The sequence below is a fragment of the Trichosporon asahii genome, assembly GCF_000293215.1.
Source record: "Trichosporon asahii var. asahii CBS 2479 unplaced genomic scaffold scaffold00018, whole genome shotgun sequence".
NCBI classification, from domain to species: Eukaryota; Fungi; Basidiomycota; class Tremellomycetes; order Trichosporonales; family Trichosporonaceae; genus Trichosporon; species Trichosporon asahii.
The window spans coordinates 1,035,285-1,050,138 of record NW_014040906.1 but is presented as its reverse complement, the minus strand read 5'-3'; the positions used below and the strand labels follow the sequence as shown (position 1 = coordinate 1,050,138).

At 60.0% G+C, this 14,854-nt stretch overlaps 5 protein-coding genes across 5 annotated transcripts; 4 read left to right on the top strand and 1 right to left on the bottom strand.

Annotated features, from left to right (window-relative positions):
• Positions 1-2,339: 2,339 nt before the first annotated feature.
• On the top strand, positions 2,340-4,170 carry A1Q1_08305 (chaperone regulator; the record flags this gene model as incomplete). Its single annotated transcript, XM_014326452.1, has 4 exons — positions 2,340-2,353; positions 2,878-2,940; positions 2,996-4,110; positions 4,166-4,170. 4 exons carry the CDS (start codon positions 2,340-2,342, stop codon positions 4,168-4,170), a joined length of 1,197 nt encoding a protein of 398 aa, XP_014181927.1.
• Positions 4,171-5,420: 1,250 nt separating this feature from the next.
• A1Q1_08304 (uncharacterized protein) lies at positions 5,421-6,690 on the top strand (the record flags this gene model as incomplete). The annotated part of the gene is made up of 7 exons (XM_014326451.1): positions 5,421-5,510; positions 5,557-5,631; positions 5,704-5,763; positions 5,812-5,958; positions 6,003-6,062; positions 6,110-6,160; positions 6,253-6,690. The coding sequence occupies 7 exons, from the start codon at positions 5,421-5,423 to the stop codon at positions 6,688-6,690; spliced, it is 921 nt and encodes a 306-aa protein (XP_014181926.1).
• Positions 6,691-6,843: 153 nt separating this feature from the next.
• On the top strand, positions 6,844-7,158 carry A1Q1_08303 (uncharacterized protein; the record flags this gene model as incomplete). The annotated part of the gene is made up of 1 exon (XM_014326450.1): positions 6,844-7,158. The coding sequence occupies one exon, from the start codon at positions 6,844-6,846 to the stop codon at positions 7,156-7,158; it is 315 nt and encodes a 104-aa protein (XP_014181925.1).
• Positions 7,159-7,869: 711 nt separating this feature from the next.
• On the top strand, positions 7,870-8,657 carry A1Q1_08302 (uncharacterized protein; the record flags this gene model as incomplete). Its single annotated transcript, XM_014326449.1, has 2 exons — positions 7,870-8,214; positions 8,283-8,657. The coding sequence occupies 2 exons, from the start codon at positions 7,870-7,872 to the stop codon at positions 8,655-8,657; spliced, it is 720 nt and encodes a 239-aa protein (XP_014181924.1).
• Positions 8,658-10,165: 1,508 nt separating this feature from the next.
• Positions 10,166-11,731, bottom strand: A1Q1_08301 (uncharacterized protein; the record flags this gene model as incomplete). The annotated part of the gene is made up of 1 exon (XM_014326448.1): positions 10,166-11,731. The coding sequence occupies one exon, from the start codon at positions 11,729-11,731 to the stop codon at positions 10,166-10,168; it is 1,566 nt and encodes a 521-aa protein (XP_014181923.1).
• Positions 11,732-14,854: the final 3,123 nt, after the last annotated feature.

The window sequence follows — 14,854 nt, the reverse complement described above, 5'->3', positions numbered from 1 at the left end:
CCTCCTCCGGCTCTGGCGTCGGGGAGCGCCCACTGGCACCAGCACCTCCACTCCCGTTCTGCGGCTGCTGGGGCGCAAACACGCCGTTCGACTCCCCACTCAGCATTAACGGCGACATGAGACCGTCCCCCGGGTTTCCCTCTTGGTCGAGCATGGGCTCGCCCAGCTCGCCGCCGGCCAGGAACGGGATCGGGCTGACATGGGCGTCATGCTCGCGGGCGGGACGGTGGAGTCGGCGTCCATCTCGGAGATGACTGAGGACGGGCTCGTGGGACCAGCGCCGAGGTCGAACTGGGCGGGCGGGACGTAGACGTAAGACGGGGGAGCGTACGCTGTCGTCACGGTCAGCATCTTCTCGACCGCGCGCAAGAATTTGCCGATGGACGTGTGCTGCCGCGTCGGCGCAATTACGAGCTCGGAGAGACGCTGAACGGTGAATGGGGCGCTGGACGTTAGCTCGGAGAACATAGAAGAAGCTTACAAGGACAGCTCCTCGATCTGCTTCGCCGTCGCCTCGACTGCGCGCCTTCCCTCCTCTTCGTCCATCCAGCCTGGGAGCTTGCGTCCGCCAATGACGACCTCCTCGTCCCAGTCCTCCTCGTACGGATTGATCTGCGGCTGGCCAGCCCCATTCAGGCGCGGGCTGCTTGTCACCTTTTTCCGCCGGTTCGGGTCGAGCGGAGGGAAGGGTGGAATCACGAGACCTCCGGGCGTGCTCGGCGTGTCCTCGTCCTCGTCCGAGCTCTCGCTCCATGGCCGCTGAGGCGAGACCTGCCCCTCGCCCTCGGTCTCTCCTTCGGCGGCTTCACCTCCCTCGGCCGTGATCCGTACAGGCCGCACCATCGTGACCGGCACGCGACCGCCCTCGGCTACCGCCGGACGCGCCTTCGATACTGGCGGTCCCAAGCGGAGGAACTGCGGCAACGCAGCCCGCAGAGCCGTACAAATGTCTGCCCGCAAAGAGGGCCATTCACACCTGTTCGTTAGCTATGTTGGCGGGTTAGCAGCTCACTCAAAGACTCCCGTCTCGGCGAGCTTCTGCAAAGTCGGGTTCACGGTTTCTGCGCAATGTCAGCTAGGCTGCGCAGTCATCAGCTCACCCCTGTCGGGCGGGCCGCTTTCGCGTTCCCGCGTATCTCGCTCTGAGTCGGCCATTTGCAGCTTTGGTTGTGGAAAGGAAGCTGCAGCGTGGAGGAAGGTGAGGAGTGTCAAAGGAGTTGTTCTGACATGATGCGCCGCCCAGCCCAGCTGCGACAACAACAAAGCGGTCCCGCCAGTGCCCTGCGGCAGCGGCTTGCGGGAATTGCGGGGTTGGGATGATTTCCGTGTGCTCTGAGTAGCGGGGTGGCTTGAATAAGCTCGTGAGGGATCGACAACAAGAAGTAGGGAAGCTGTGTGCATCACGTGATACCAAGACCGTCAGTGGTGTGAAGTGTGAAAGTCGCGGAGATGGCGAGTACCACCGCAGACCGCAGACCGCAGGGCATCCGGAGGTGCGGCACGCTGAATCGCGCGTTAGTCACACCTATCCCTGAGAGAGCCGGAGCGAGTGTGGGCCTGGCGAAGGTTGGACTGACGCTGGGGAGTGACGCGGCTTAGCCGTTGGGCTGTCGAGCCCGTGGTACCGATGGCCGTATGGAATCGTGGTTTGTCCTGAGCTTGAGCCTGAGCCCGCCTGAGCCAGCCAGCCTAGCCAGCCTGCAGCCTGAGCGCTGAGCACTGCACGGGCAGAGGCCACCAAAACGGCCAAGCGCAAGACACACAGGGGATGCGGCGCATGCGGCGAGGTGCGCAGTGGCCCGGTGGCCAAAAATTTGCCTCCGGGTGAACAAAAGTTCTGCCCTGCCCTGGCACGGTGGCTCGGCATCCACCCGTGTCGTCCATGTCGAGGCTCATAGATCAGTGTCGAACCTGCTCGAATTACCCGGACACCCCGGATTACTTAATGTTGCATTAGGACCGCACACCAACGCATGCAACGCAATGCTTTGTGGGCGGCAACGAAGACGCGCGAACACTGCCCGCGGCACCCCGCGCACATCGAATTATCCCTGTGTTTAGAGAGGCAGGCGCATGCATAGCACTTTTGGGAGACTGGCTGACTGAGGAACGGTGACGGCCGCGTCGTATGTCGTATCGAATCCTAATGGGCTCCCCGGTCCCCGATTACACCACCCCCAAAAGAGCCCCCCAATCCCTAATTGCGTTTGCCCGGATAAGTCTACCACAAAGACTAAGGCAAGCGGTGCGTTTCAACGCGTTTGGATCCTAAAGGCAAATCCACATCGTTTTTTGTTTCTTCTCCATCAATCAACCCATCTTCCACATCGTCAACGACCATGGTCAGGGAAACGTGAGTATCCAGATCAAGACGGTCAGAAGCGCCGCTCGCACTCTGAAGCGTTGCCCGCGCTCCCGTCGGCGCTCGGCTTCTCGGCGGGTAGCTGGCGGCGCTGGACTGGGCGGCAGAAATATTCGGCCACCCGGGAACTGGCCCCAAGCAACTTTCGGCTGGTGGCCACCGTTACACTCTGTGGAACAAAGGATCCGTGCTGACGCTGCGCTTCTCCTCGACGACCTTCTGCTCCAACGATCGACTTGTGCAACGCTCTCCGCCCAACTCCGTTCAACTCGCGCCGCTCATGATTTTCGCGATGATTCTGCAGGGAGTACTAGTGAGTCATCTGTCGGACACGTTGCGGTGGTGGCGCCGCTCCGCTCAGCGCGGAGATCCACCAGCCCACGGTCCGCCCATTGCAAGCAAGTATCGGTGCTGACACGGCTTCCTCCTCGCTCTGCGCCCTCACATCGCTGAATGTTTTGCTTGATCATCGTTAATGTGGCGCGTTTCTCACCTTGACTCGATTCTACTCATAGCGACCTTCTGGGTGTCGCCCCGTCTGCGGGTCCCGATGAGATCAAGAAGGCGTACAGGAAGAAGTGAGTCGATTAATCGCAGCGGCCGTGTCCGTGCTCAGTTCTAACAACCGTCCAGGGCGCTCAAGCACCACCCCGACAAGGGCGGTGACCCCGAGCTCTTCAAGGAGCTGACGCACGCGTACGAGGTTCTTTCGGACGACAACAAGCGTGCTGTCTACGACCAGGCCGGAAAGGAGGGACTGGAGAACGGCGGCGGCATGGGCGGCATGGACCCGCAGGACCTGTTCTCGCAGCTGTTCGGTGGCGGCGGTGGTGGCTTCTTCGGAGGTGGTGGTCGCCCCCAGGGTCCCCGCCGTGGAAAGGACCTCGTCCACCGCATCGGCGTTTCGCTTGAGGACCTCTTCAAGGGCAAGGTTCAGAAGCTCGCTTTGTCCAAGTCGGTTCTCTGCCCGGGCTGTGACGGCCAGGGCGGCAAGAAGGGCTCGGTCAAGACCTGCACGGCCTGTCGCGGACAGGGTGTCAAGGTCATGTTCCGCCAGCTCGGCCCGATGATGCAGCAGATCCAGCAGCCCTGTACCGAGTGTGACGGTACTGGTGAGATCATGGACCCGAAGGATCGCTGCAAACAGTGCCACGGCAAGAAGGTCGTCAGCGAGCGCAAGGTTCTCGAGGTTCACATCGACAAGGGAATGAAGAGCGGACAGCAGATCAAGTTCCAGGGAGAGTCGGACCAGGCCCCGGGCATCGTCCCCGGAGACGTCGTCATTGTCGTCGAGGAGAAGCCCCACGAGCGCTTCCAGCGCAAGGGCGACGACCTCTACACGGACGCCAACATTGACCTCCTCACCGCTCTCGCCGGCGGAGAGTTCTACATCCCCCACCTCGACAACGATGCCCTCAAGGTCATCATCGCCCCTGGTGAGATCATCAAGCCCGGCTCGCTCAAGTGCATCTCGGGACACGGTATGCCCTCGTACCGCCACCACGAGATGGGTGACCTCTTTGTGCGCATGAACGTCCAGTTCCCCGAGTCGCTCCCGGAATCCGCCATGCCCCTCCTTGAGAAGGCTCTCCCTGCCCGCCCGCCTCAGCCGAAACTCGACCCCAAGCTCCACATCGACGATGTCACCCTCGAGGAGCCCAACGACCGTCAGCGCCGTTCTGCCGCCTCTAACGGAGACGACATGGACGAGGACGACGACGACCGTCCCGGCGTTCAGTGTGCCCAGCGTGAGTCCTAACGACCGTTCAGCTTCGATTGTCTCGTGTAGCTAACATGTCGCAGAGTAAGCAGCTCCCATGCATGCTTCCGCGCTGCCTGCGCACAATGATCCATACAGCCCTCGCCCTGGCTCACGCGCCTCAAAACCTCTGATCTTTCGTTTCCCTCGAATGATCTTGACCCCGAACACGAAATATACCCCCCATCCTCCATCCTCCATCTTTCTCCCTCCATCTCTCTGCATCTCCGTGCATCTGTTGCGGAATGTTCTTTCACGTAAACTCGGTCTCCTCGGTCACCGGCTCACTCGGGATGTCGATCGAGCACATTCGACGCGATGACCGAACCCGGCTGACCATGACCGAGATAACGTATACCGCACCGGCCCGCAGAAGCGCAGGAGCTGGAGCCCTCTCCATCTCCACCCCAACCCCACACACAACCCACAACCCGCGTCGGAAAAGACAAGAGTAGTAGTTCATTTTTACAGCATTGGTCACAGATGCAAACTATGTATGCACAGGAGTCGATTTCGCAGGCATCTTCCCACTGACTTGGAGACTTCTATTAAGCGAACGTGGAGCAAGGAGGAAGGCAGAGGAAGGCACCCCGCGTTTCTATAGCGTCATCGCAAGTCGGTCAGACCCGGCACACCCGCTACAGGGCTCAGAGCGGTGCCTGGAACTGACCACCTCAGCTTCACAATCACCACCCCACACATCCCTTCACATCAGGAGTCTCGCAGCTGTGATCTGGGGCTCGTATGGCGTGGTCCCCGCTTGGCGTCTGACAGTGATACGTGATACAGGGCGCAGGTAGCTCTACTGGTAGTCGAGCTGCGCTGGGGCTCGGCTCCGAATTGGCCAAGGCGACCGCGCATGGCAGTTGCGCAGTGGCTGAGTGGTCCGGCGCAGGGGTTTGTCGCCGATCACGTTTGGAACTCCTTCCTCCCCATACTCCACTGACCTGCACCACGGCAGGATAGCCCTGTACATTACTCAGCAGTTGCGCGGTTGGGACTGAGTGCAACGTGCTAAAGGAGGGGCGCAAGAGCGCGATCTTTGTGTCCAGCCGAGGCCGTTCTCCGAAGACCGCTGGACCAGCGATGCGGCTTCAGACGAGAGGCTGGGAACGGTGGGTGATGTTGTGAGAGCCTCGCTCGCTCGATGGAATACACAGATGTGCGGCGCACGGATAGAGTGTCTCCTTCCTGACCGGTAACTCCTTCTCGTTGCCTCTGTTGACGTTTACACCATCGCCGCCAACGTTCCCGTGACCCGTTTGACCGTGCGCAACGAGCACGGGCATCGCGATCATCATGAAGGGTCGCAACAAGGCGAAGACCGGGGGCAACCTGAAGAGCAAGGGGTGGAACAAGGGAGAGGGCAAAGAGAATAAGACCACTAAGGTGAGTGCTAGCACCTGCCGAATTGAGCGTCTCGCTGACCATCCAGCGCCGGTACACGTCTGACGACGACAAGAACACCAGCCAGAGCGGCGCTGCGAAGCGTTCGCGAGCCGCGGATCCCGTAAGTCTCCCCGGAGAACGAGACTTGACGTGGATGCTGACGCCACAATAACTGGAGCCGGTGACCGATTAGGAATCGGACCGCGACATGGAAATGGAGGGCAGCAACGAGACGAAAACCGCGGACAGGGAAGTGAGTGATAACGGCAAACGACCCCCAGTCAGTCGCTGATACTGCCAGGAGCCCGAGGAGCGCGAGAAGAACAGCAAGACGGCGGCAAGCGTGAGTAGTCTGCACAGACGGATGGCTGTCGTGTTTAACGGCGCTTACGGCAAGGCCTGGCATTCGCCCATTGCGCTCTTCAAGCTTAAATTTCGCTTAACGATCGTATGTGTTCATGCTCTCCCACACTACGCGTTACTGACTTTCAGTTCCGAGTCGGGCGGGCGAAGGGGAACGGGAATGATGCCAACCGCTACAGCGTCAGAGTTGTGAGTATATTAACGTTGTCTGATGGCGTAATTCTGACTCGGTGCAGCTGAAACAAATCCTGTATGAGGCAGGTCAGCAAACCATCGATCGCTGGATCGTGAGTATCGCAATCGGATATCGTTGTACCTCCTGCGCTTCGCTAATGCCAAGAAAAGTACGGTACTGCCGGTTGATCACTTCGCGGAGCAGGAGCCCGATGACAGTGACGACGAGTTCGAGATGATGGACGAGCCACTGGGCGCAGAATCAATGGAAGCTGAAGCAGCGCCTGGAGTCGCGCCAGGGCGTGAGGCCAGCCCCGTGACACCCTCACGTCACCACGATGCGGCACACATCGCAAACGACTACTCCCGCGACCGTATCAGCACGAGCACCGCTGCCAATGACGGTGACGGCCTCGGCGACGACGACTCAGATGACGAGGCGTCGGATGACAAGGCCGCCAAGCTGCACAACACTGGACCCCCACCACTCAGCGACGAGGACACCGAACGTCTCTTCATCCAGAGCGCTCAGAAGACTCATGACGGATCTCCGAACCCAAGCCTGGACCCGCGAGGTCATGCCAGACCAGGGAAAGGCGACGAGCATCGCCACCCAGCTCCGCAGGATGCCGCGATGGGTTGAAGCGTCGCGTCCGGCCGGCAGCCAACGATCGAGGAGTGGCTCCTGTTTGACGCTTCCGCCTTAGACTGACCCTTCCACGGGGTATACGCCAAGTTGGCGTTGCCGACTGACGACTCCTTACCGGTTATTCTTTATGTGGGATCCTCCTCAAACATGGCGATCCCCTGGGGCGGGATTGCCGCAAGGGCAAAGCAGCACTTGCGGGGCGTGGCTGTTGCCGAGATCAAGGAGACGTTTTCCGAGCTGGTTCGCGCAAACATTAACACATATATCGTAACAATAATCGATCTGTGGAGCGTCGAAGACTTTGACTACACATCTGCGACCCAGGCCGACTTGACGCGGAGCGCGCAGACGATTTACGTCTGCGAGGCTGTCCTCGCCGACCTGTTCAAGGCGTTCTCAACGACGCCGGCTACTACGGCCAGCCCGGAGCAGAAGGGGCGTCAACGTGATGTCGCCGCTTGAGCAAGGCGTACACCTCCCAACGGCGCTTTCGGACATCAAGTGGTGAGTCTTTTTTCACATATCCCATATTGGAAACGACGCTGATAAGAAGCCCGTACAAGGGTTGCGACACGACCGCGAAACGGGCCGCAACACTTCGTGATCACGTGTTGAGGGAGCACGGCCAGACTGTCGAGCCGTGCGATGTTTGCGACAAGCGATTCACGTCGAACTTCCACCGACTGGAACATCTAGCAACCCATTCAACGGGGAAGCCGTTTGAGTGCTGGTACAAGGGGTGCCAAACGCGTAGCAAGACTGAACGGGGGCTGGCACGGCATGTCGAGTACGCGCACCTCGGCCGGACAAGGGCTGTCCGTGAGCACCAGTGCCCACTGTGCCCGTTTAAGGCGGCAACCTTGAAGGCACACACACAGCAAGCGCATGACTTCATGGGTTCGGGGGAGACATTCGCCTGCCGCCTCTGTGATTCTCTCTTCTCCAACCTCAAAGCAAGGGGCAATCACGTCACTCGCGATCACCCCGGCGCAGCTCAACATGAGTGCACCCGAGGCTGCGGTTTTGGCGGTGACAAGAAGAAGTGGAAAAAAGTGTTATTTTTGCGACTTTACGCCATACGCATCTCTCCACCACCACCTCACGTCCTCGCACAACTTCAACAATGGGCAGAAGGTGTTCAGGTGCGGGGCGTGTCCCGCACTCTTCTCCAATATGAAGAGCCGTGGAATGCACGTGCAGCGCGCCCACCCAACCGCCGCGCTGCACACGTGTGCGCTCGGTTGCGGCTTCGAGTCTGACAACTCGAAGACCAATCTCAACCACGAGGAGAAGGCGCATGTCGACGGCCCCGATGCCGTGATCTGCCGCATCTGCGAGATCATCTACACAAACTCACGCATGCTCACCAACCACCTTAAACGTGAGCACGGCATCGAGGAGCCATGGGCCTGCGTGGAGTGCCCGTACCGCAGCGGAGACATGACGAGCCTGAAGAACCACGTCTGCAACGTACACGAGCCTACTCCTGACGCCAGGTGCGGTATCTGCGGCTGCAAGGTGGCGGGCGGCAACAAGCTGCGCTACCAACTGGAACTGGCGCACGGCCGAGACGACGTCGTACTCAGGGACACGGGCGGCTGGAAGCCACTCGACGACGCACCCAAGCGCCTGGTGGCCTGGTGGGGCGGGCAGGGGACCCCCCCGTTGTCCAGGTCGTCGACGATGGAACGGGCAACCTGCAGATCTCGCAAGCCCTCATCTCGCCGGCGGGACGTGTGAGCTCGACCGCCCCTCGCGACCTCGCTGTTCATATCAAAACCATCACAGCGAATGGCCAAGTGAAACTGAGCCCGGCGACGCCGTTCTCCCAAATGTCGACGGCCATCAAGCTCGCCGACAACCCGCAGTACAAGCTCTCCACCAAGGCCGGCGAGACCAATCCCAAACAGCTATTCTTCGTATCTTACGCGCCTGACCGACTGACAGAAATTTGTCAGTAACGCCCTTCTCTTTTCTCAGGAGGACCTGCAGGGCGTCGTGCGAGACATACTGTAATTGTGTGCTCTGCCAGCAAAACGTAGATAGGGAACCGCGGGGGCCGTGCCTGAAACTGACCACTTGTTCGTGGACCGAGGTCTTGTTGCCACCCTTGTGCCAGCCAGCTCCGGACACTGATACACTGGACGAGCAACAAGTATGTGGTGGTGTGGCGGAACCGGTCAGCAAGAAAAGTTGGCGAGTTGGGAAAGTGGGCATCGATCATGGGTCCGAGGTCCCGCTGTTGTTTTTGCGGCACGGGCGCAGTTCTCTGTCTTTTTGCTTCGGAACACAGCGGCGCGGGGAGTGCGAGCTGCGAGGAGGGAGTTGGGAGGGTAACTGGCGTTGGAGCGAGACTCGGCTTGGTGCCCGGCCAAACCCTCATTGCCCAATGTCTCCCTCGCGCTTCACTCAGTCCACTTCCTCCTCCTCCTCCTCATTTACGGCAGTCCACGAAAGGTGCGCTTCTAACCTCTATGTTCTCCCATATTCCGCCGGAGAAGAGGATATCCTCTCCGTTTCTGCCGATGAGAGCGGCATCTGAGCACAAGAGGGAGCTAGACTACCGCTTCACACAGGTAAGAGACGCACAGATGAGCGCATTATCATTTCATACAGAGTCGGTTACAACTGCGAATAGGATTTATACAATTGGGTAGATGGATGAATGGATGGGCGGTGGTGATGGTGTAGGATGCGTGGGGTTGCATGAGAATGCAATGTCCGCCAGCAAGGAGAGCTGGTGGTGCGTGAAGATGGGGTTCGTGTGGAGTCATTCGGTGTTATGTGTATAGAAGTGTGTTCATGTGAGGGTGGGGGGGGGGGGGGGGGGAATATTACGGAAATCATTTGTCAGTTTTGTATGATTGGAAGCGGCTAGATCTAGCGCATGTGGGATGTGGAGACCAGAAACTGTCCATTTTGTCGTGGTGTGGAGTGTAGAGGAAGAGATGTGAGAGGTAAAGGCAAGAAGCGAGGCCGTCTGGACGACTCAGCCAACAGAAGCCAACGAGGGAGCGTGAAGAACCGGAACCGAAAAGAAGCAGTGTAATGCACAGGAGCAAAGTGCCGGGTGGAAGCAGCGGTGAAACAAACAGGGAAGAGCTGGAATCGGCGAGAAGCCTTGGTAATGTGCCTCGGCCTCGGTCCAGCAGTATGTTCTGGCATGCGAAGTGTTATGGTGGTTGAAAGGATAGGTGACGTGATGGGCGTGGCGAACAAACTCGGTGCACCGCGGCCTCGGTCTTCTCATGTCTCGGTTCGCGATGCGGAATCTTGTCGAACTGGAACGGGGTAGATGCCCGATGGCACCCTGGATCCTGCGGCTTCCTTGCTTCGCTAAATTCGTCTCTTACCGCCGCTTCTCGTGTTCCGGTGGCGGTTTTGACTCAAGCTGGCTCCGGCTGGGTAGTCTTTGACCTTCTGCTTCGAGCGAAGCTGCCTAGTGGTGTGGGACGGGGGAGCCCTGATTCTACCACAGACTCCATCGTCGGCCCGAGCCGCGCTTGTCTTCCGGGATGCCGAGGACTTCGTCGAAGCATACCCGCCCCTCCTGCTGCTTGAGCTTGCGCGAGGCGCGCTCCGCACTCCATGCCGATTGCAACGAGCCCGATGTCTTGGGCATGAGCACGGGCCCGCCCTCGTCTGATGACATGCACGTCGCCGTTGCGGAGATCGGGACAGGACGCACCGTCTTGCCACTGCCCGAGCTGGCGCTGCCGCCGGCCGATAGGGGAGGGGAGGATGACGTGCTCGCGCTTGCGCTCGCACTGCGCTGCGTGATCCCCACGCCACTCGGACCGCCGGATCCAAGACCAGGGGTGGGGCGACCAGGCCGCGAAGCGGAGCAAGTGCAAATCGCCGGGGCACGCTTATCGGCGAAGTAGCTCGTGCGACAGGTACACGGGGTGAGGATGCCGCCGTCGTTCAAGTCAAACGAGGGTGGGCTGGGTTCGTCGTTCGCACTGCCGCTCGAGAGAGGCGAGGAGATGACCGATGACGCGGCAGGACTCTGCTTGGACCGCTGTCGCGGTCCGAGCTTGGGAGACGGGTCCAGATGATCCGCTCTCGACTGCCCCGACTGGCTGGGCTGGCGCGCCATAGACATGCCGCCGCTACCGGACGGTAAGGAGCGAGACGTCGCTCCAGTCATTGCATCGCTGGCTGCGCGGTGGGGAAGGATCGGGCGCTCGAGCGTCTTCGGGATCGCGGACGACGAACGTTGATGCGTGGCTGTTGGTCGGGGTGATACCTTGCGGGGCGTTGGTGGCCGCTTAGGTGGCGAGTTCTGCGTTGCCGGTGTTGACGCTCGCAGCTTTCCCGACGCTGCACCTCCCTTGACTGAGCTGGTGCTGCTCTTGAGACTAGGGGTCTGAATCCCGATCTTTGGTGTACCTCCAGTGGATGTACCTGGGCTGGTAGTCGCACCAACACCGGCATCGACGGCTCTCAGCACGGGGGAAGTTGAGAAGTGCGGGGCTAAGCGTTGTTGTGGGTTCCGCAGTGCAATGCTGCGCTCGACCAGGGACACGAGGTCCACATCGGGAAGACTATCGATGCTCGCGATCGATTTCAGGCTTGTGCCGGAAACGTTTCGAGCTCTGATGTGGTGACCGTGACTGGGGTGGTACCCATGCTCCTTCCACAGTGATCCTCCAATGCTTCGCTTCTTCCCAGGCTCGGAGTCCATTGCATGCACTGGGTTTGTTGATAATCTCGGATCGAATACCGGGGTGGAGGGCCGCGTCGGGGATGCACTTCGGTCTACATCCGAGATTGTGACTGAACGTTGACGACGCCTCGGCTTGCCGGCGCGCTTCTGCTCGTTTTCGAGTACTGTCAACAAAGACTGTTCCCGTTCAAGCAGGGACAGCAGAGACTGCTCTGCTCGGCTCCGTTCCAATCGCTCCGGCTGCAGCGATGGCGATGGAGGCATGGAACGAGGTGGTGATCGAGAATGTGATGGGGAGGTCGGGCGACTGGGATAATTGGCCGCGGGCGACCAGGGTCGGGCAAGTCCAGGTGGCGAGCTGGTCATGCTGATGGCGTGAGTGGAGGGGGAGATGGGAGAGAAGGGTGCTGAGACAGCGTGAGGCCACGAGGGCGCGATGATATAGTCGACCGGCTCGTTGTCGATGGGGCGGGAGAAGCAAGGGAAGGTGACGAGTAGCCGAGAGTCGTGCGAGGTGGTCAATGTTGGACGGGTTTGGTCGGGTTGAGTTGTTTCGGTGGTGAAGTGCCGTTATGTCAAGATGCAATGAACAGAGGAGGGTGGGGTTGGGTGGGGGTGATGGTATAGATATTGGAGGGGGGAAATTGATGGTCGACGGGTAGTTAAGAGAGAGAGGGATTGAGGGTGTACATTGTGCACGACGGGTGCAGTTGAGGATCGGTGAGTGGTGGTGGTTGAGGTGCTATGATGCATGGACGGCATGGCCAGATCGAGGCAGGCTGCGAGGCGGGAGACCTGAGGCGAGGCGGCGAGGCACACAACGACAGATACGACGGATGCCGGGACTGGTGATGGCGCATCTCGTGTCATGGTGCATGGTGCGGATGCGGCGCGCGGCGGTGACGATGTGTTTGCTGTGTGGGGTGTGGTTGTGTGAGGGCGAGCGAGCTGGGCGAGGCCCCGCCATCCGGCGCCAGGACTTGCAGGATCGCAGGATTCAAGGATCCAAGGATCCCAAGGACATCCGGGAGCCGGCCCAGTCGCACCAGTCGCACCAGTCGCGCGGCCACAGATCCGAGAGAGACAAACGCGACAAGCGTGAGCAACGAGAGACAAGGACTCAACCACCATCGGCGAGCTTAGACGGGCCTAGGATCCTAAGCTGAGGGAGGATCTTGGTCCTAGACCGATTTGGCATTCTCTGCTGTATGGCCTATGGTAGGCCAGACGGCTTTGTGCGACGAGGGTACGATAGCCCGCGTTTGTGTCGATTTGTGTCGCGCATGTCTGCTGCGGTGGGCCGGCCCGTGGCAATCCTACAATCCTGAGTACGATCCTCTGCAGGGCCGCGGTGCCGTAGTCCCGTAGTGCATTTCAGCCTGCGACCTGCTGCGCTGCCACCTCGCGCCGCGCGCCTGCTGCCCCCAGCCATATGCAGAAGCCCGGTGCGCACGGTGGTCTTGGACGGCGGTCCAGGCCACACGGACAATCGACACAAGACACAGGGCGCATACAGTCGCAGGCTGAAGGCGGTACGGCGCGGCGACGGTGGCCAAGCACACGGCGGTCACGGCGTCTACGGCTGGCAGAGACAGGGTGTCAAAAGGCAGGAGGACCGAAGAGCCTGTGGTGGGCGCGAGGCGCGCAGGGGGGCGCAGGGGCGTAGCGCAGTGCATCTGGAGTACGGTGCTGAATTACCGACGCACGCTCCTCGCTCGGACCACCTGCGCCACTCGAGCTCGAGCATCAACATTGCTTCCAGTGCCATTGACTCTGGTCCTTGTTCAGGCAAAGGCAATAGCGGACCAGCGTTCCAACATTCCGGCGCAATGAACATGCGTCTCCCAGCCATGCCGAAGTCCAGCAACGACTTTAGCAGGTCATCTAGAGCTTCAGAAGAACAGCATGAGGTTCGAGGGGCCAGCTGGAGACGTCCGAGCGTCGGGCTTAGTGCGATGCGTCCTTGCGGGCTTCGTACCTTCGTACCTTCCTGCCTTCGTCTGATCCTCGGGCCCTGGAACTCCCGGCCCTGGCGCGCCTGGCGAGCACACTGCCTCGTGTTTGGCGATTGACGGGTGCGCATGTGCGTTGCGCGTTGCGTTGCATTGCAACCCCCAATCTATCACATCTCCGATCTCGAGATCCACGTCGTTACGATCTGCCGGTTACGCTACGGCGGTGTGTTGTTCTTCCATTGTGTGATTGTGCCGTGTGCCCCTCGATAGTACCGCGCCTATTCATGGCTCTGCCGGACGCCCTCCTCAATCAATCCGATCCATTGTTTACCTCACAATCGCCTACCACAGTTGGATTTGATCGGCTCTCGAGTCCATTATACCAAGAGTTCGAACCAGAACTGCCTCGGATAGATCGGTAAGAGCGGGCAGGCGTTCAGGCGTGCTTGAGGGAGCAACAGGCGTGCTAGTCAGACGTCCAACCAGATGCGCGGTACGCAGGGCTTTATCAGCGCGCTATCGGCTGGCCAGGATAGCTATCGGGTGATCGAGCTAGCGGCCACAGGGCAGGACCACATGTGAGCACCCCCTTTTTGTCAAGCAGCCGATCTTGGTTGAAACGTTGAAACACCGTGGGCTAGTGCTAGCTTTGTTCCTATGTTCCTGCAGGTCAGCACTAGCACTTCGTCTGTATGCAGGCATGAGTCAATTGCGGGTCTGGACCTGACCAAGAAAACGCCATTACGCCACCTGCCAACATCAGTGTCCATAAGCGTTGGACGCAGCTGCCAAGTTAATCGAAGCGTAAGACGGCTTTCGTCGACAGTTCCCAGGCTAGGCGTTGTTTCTGCTTCGATGGCTGTGAGAACTTTGGTTGGTGTAACCATGAAGCGACGCAGTCAAAAGTTGTCCCGTCGGTGGACCAGGTGTCACGCAGCGGGCAGGGTCGGCAGCCCCTGCGGCGAACGGGCGCCAGGATAGGCGGGCAACAATCGACGAGGACCAAGGGTGCAGGTCTACCCAAGCCGACGATCGCACTTAGCAAACGGCCGACGGTAACGACTGGCGAATGGAGATTGTTCTCTGGCTGGGATCGAGCAGTCGCGCGACCGTGACACCCACATCCCCAGACAGACCCCACAGTCCCCAGAACACGGGAGCTTCCACGAGCCTGTGCACTGTTCATTCTTTCGATGGGCTTTAGGCATTGGCGAAAGGGCCCGGGAACTCCATTGATCCCCTTCCCCACATAATGAAGGGAGTGCGGTATGGAGAGGTCTGGAGAGGTATGGGGAGCAGGGACGTCCCGCGGCGCCCGTCCGGTGGCGTCGACACGCGGCCGCCTCCCCCCTCCTTCATCGCCGGATACTGTGCTCCAGAGCAGCAGGTACTCAGCGCACCTCACAGTCATCCATGACCCGGTGTCAAAGCCCCCTGCGTGCCCAGCGCCCAGCGCCTTCCCCACATCGACCCCGCATTCGCCCGTTCATCGTTGTCAATGCGTCGGGCATCGCTGACTCGACATGGGCTGGCG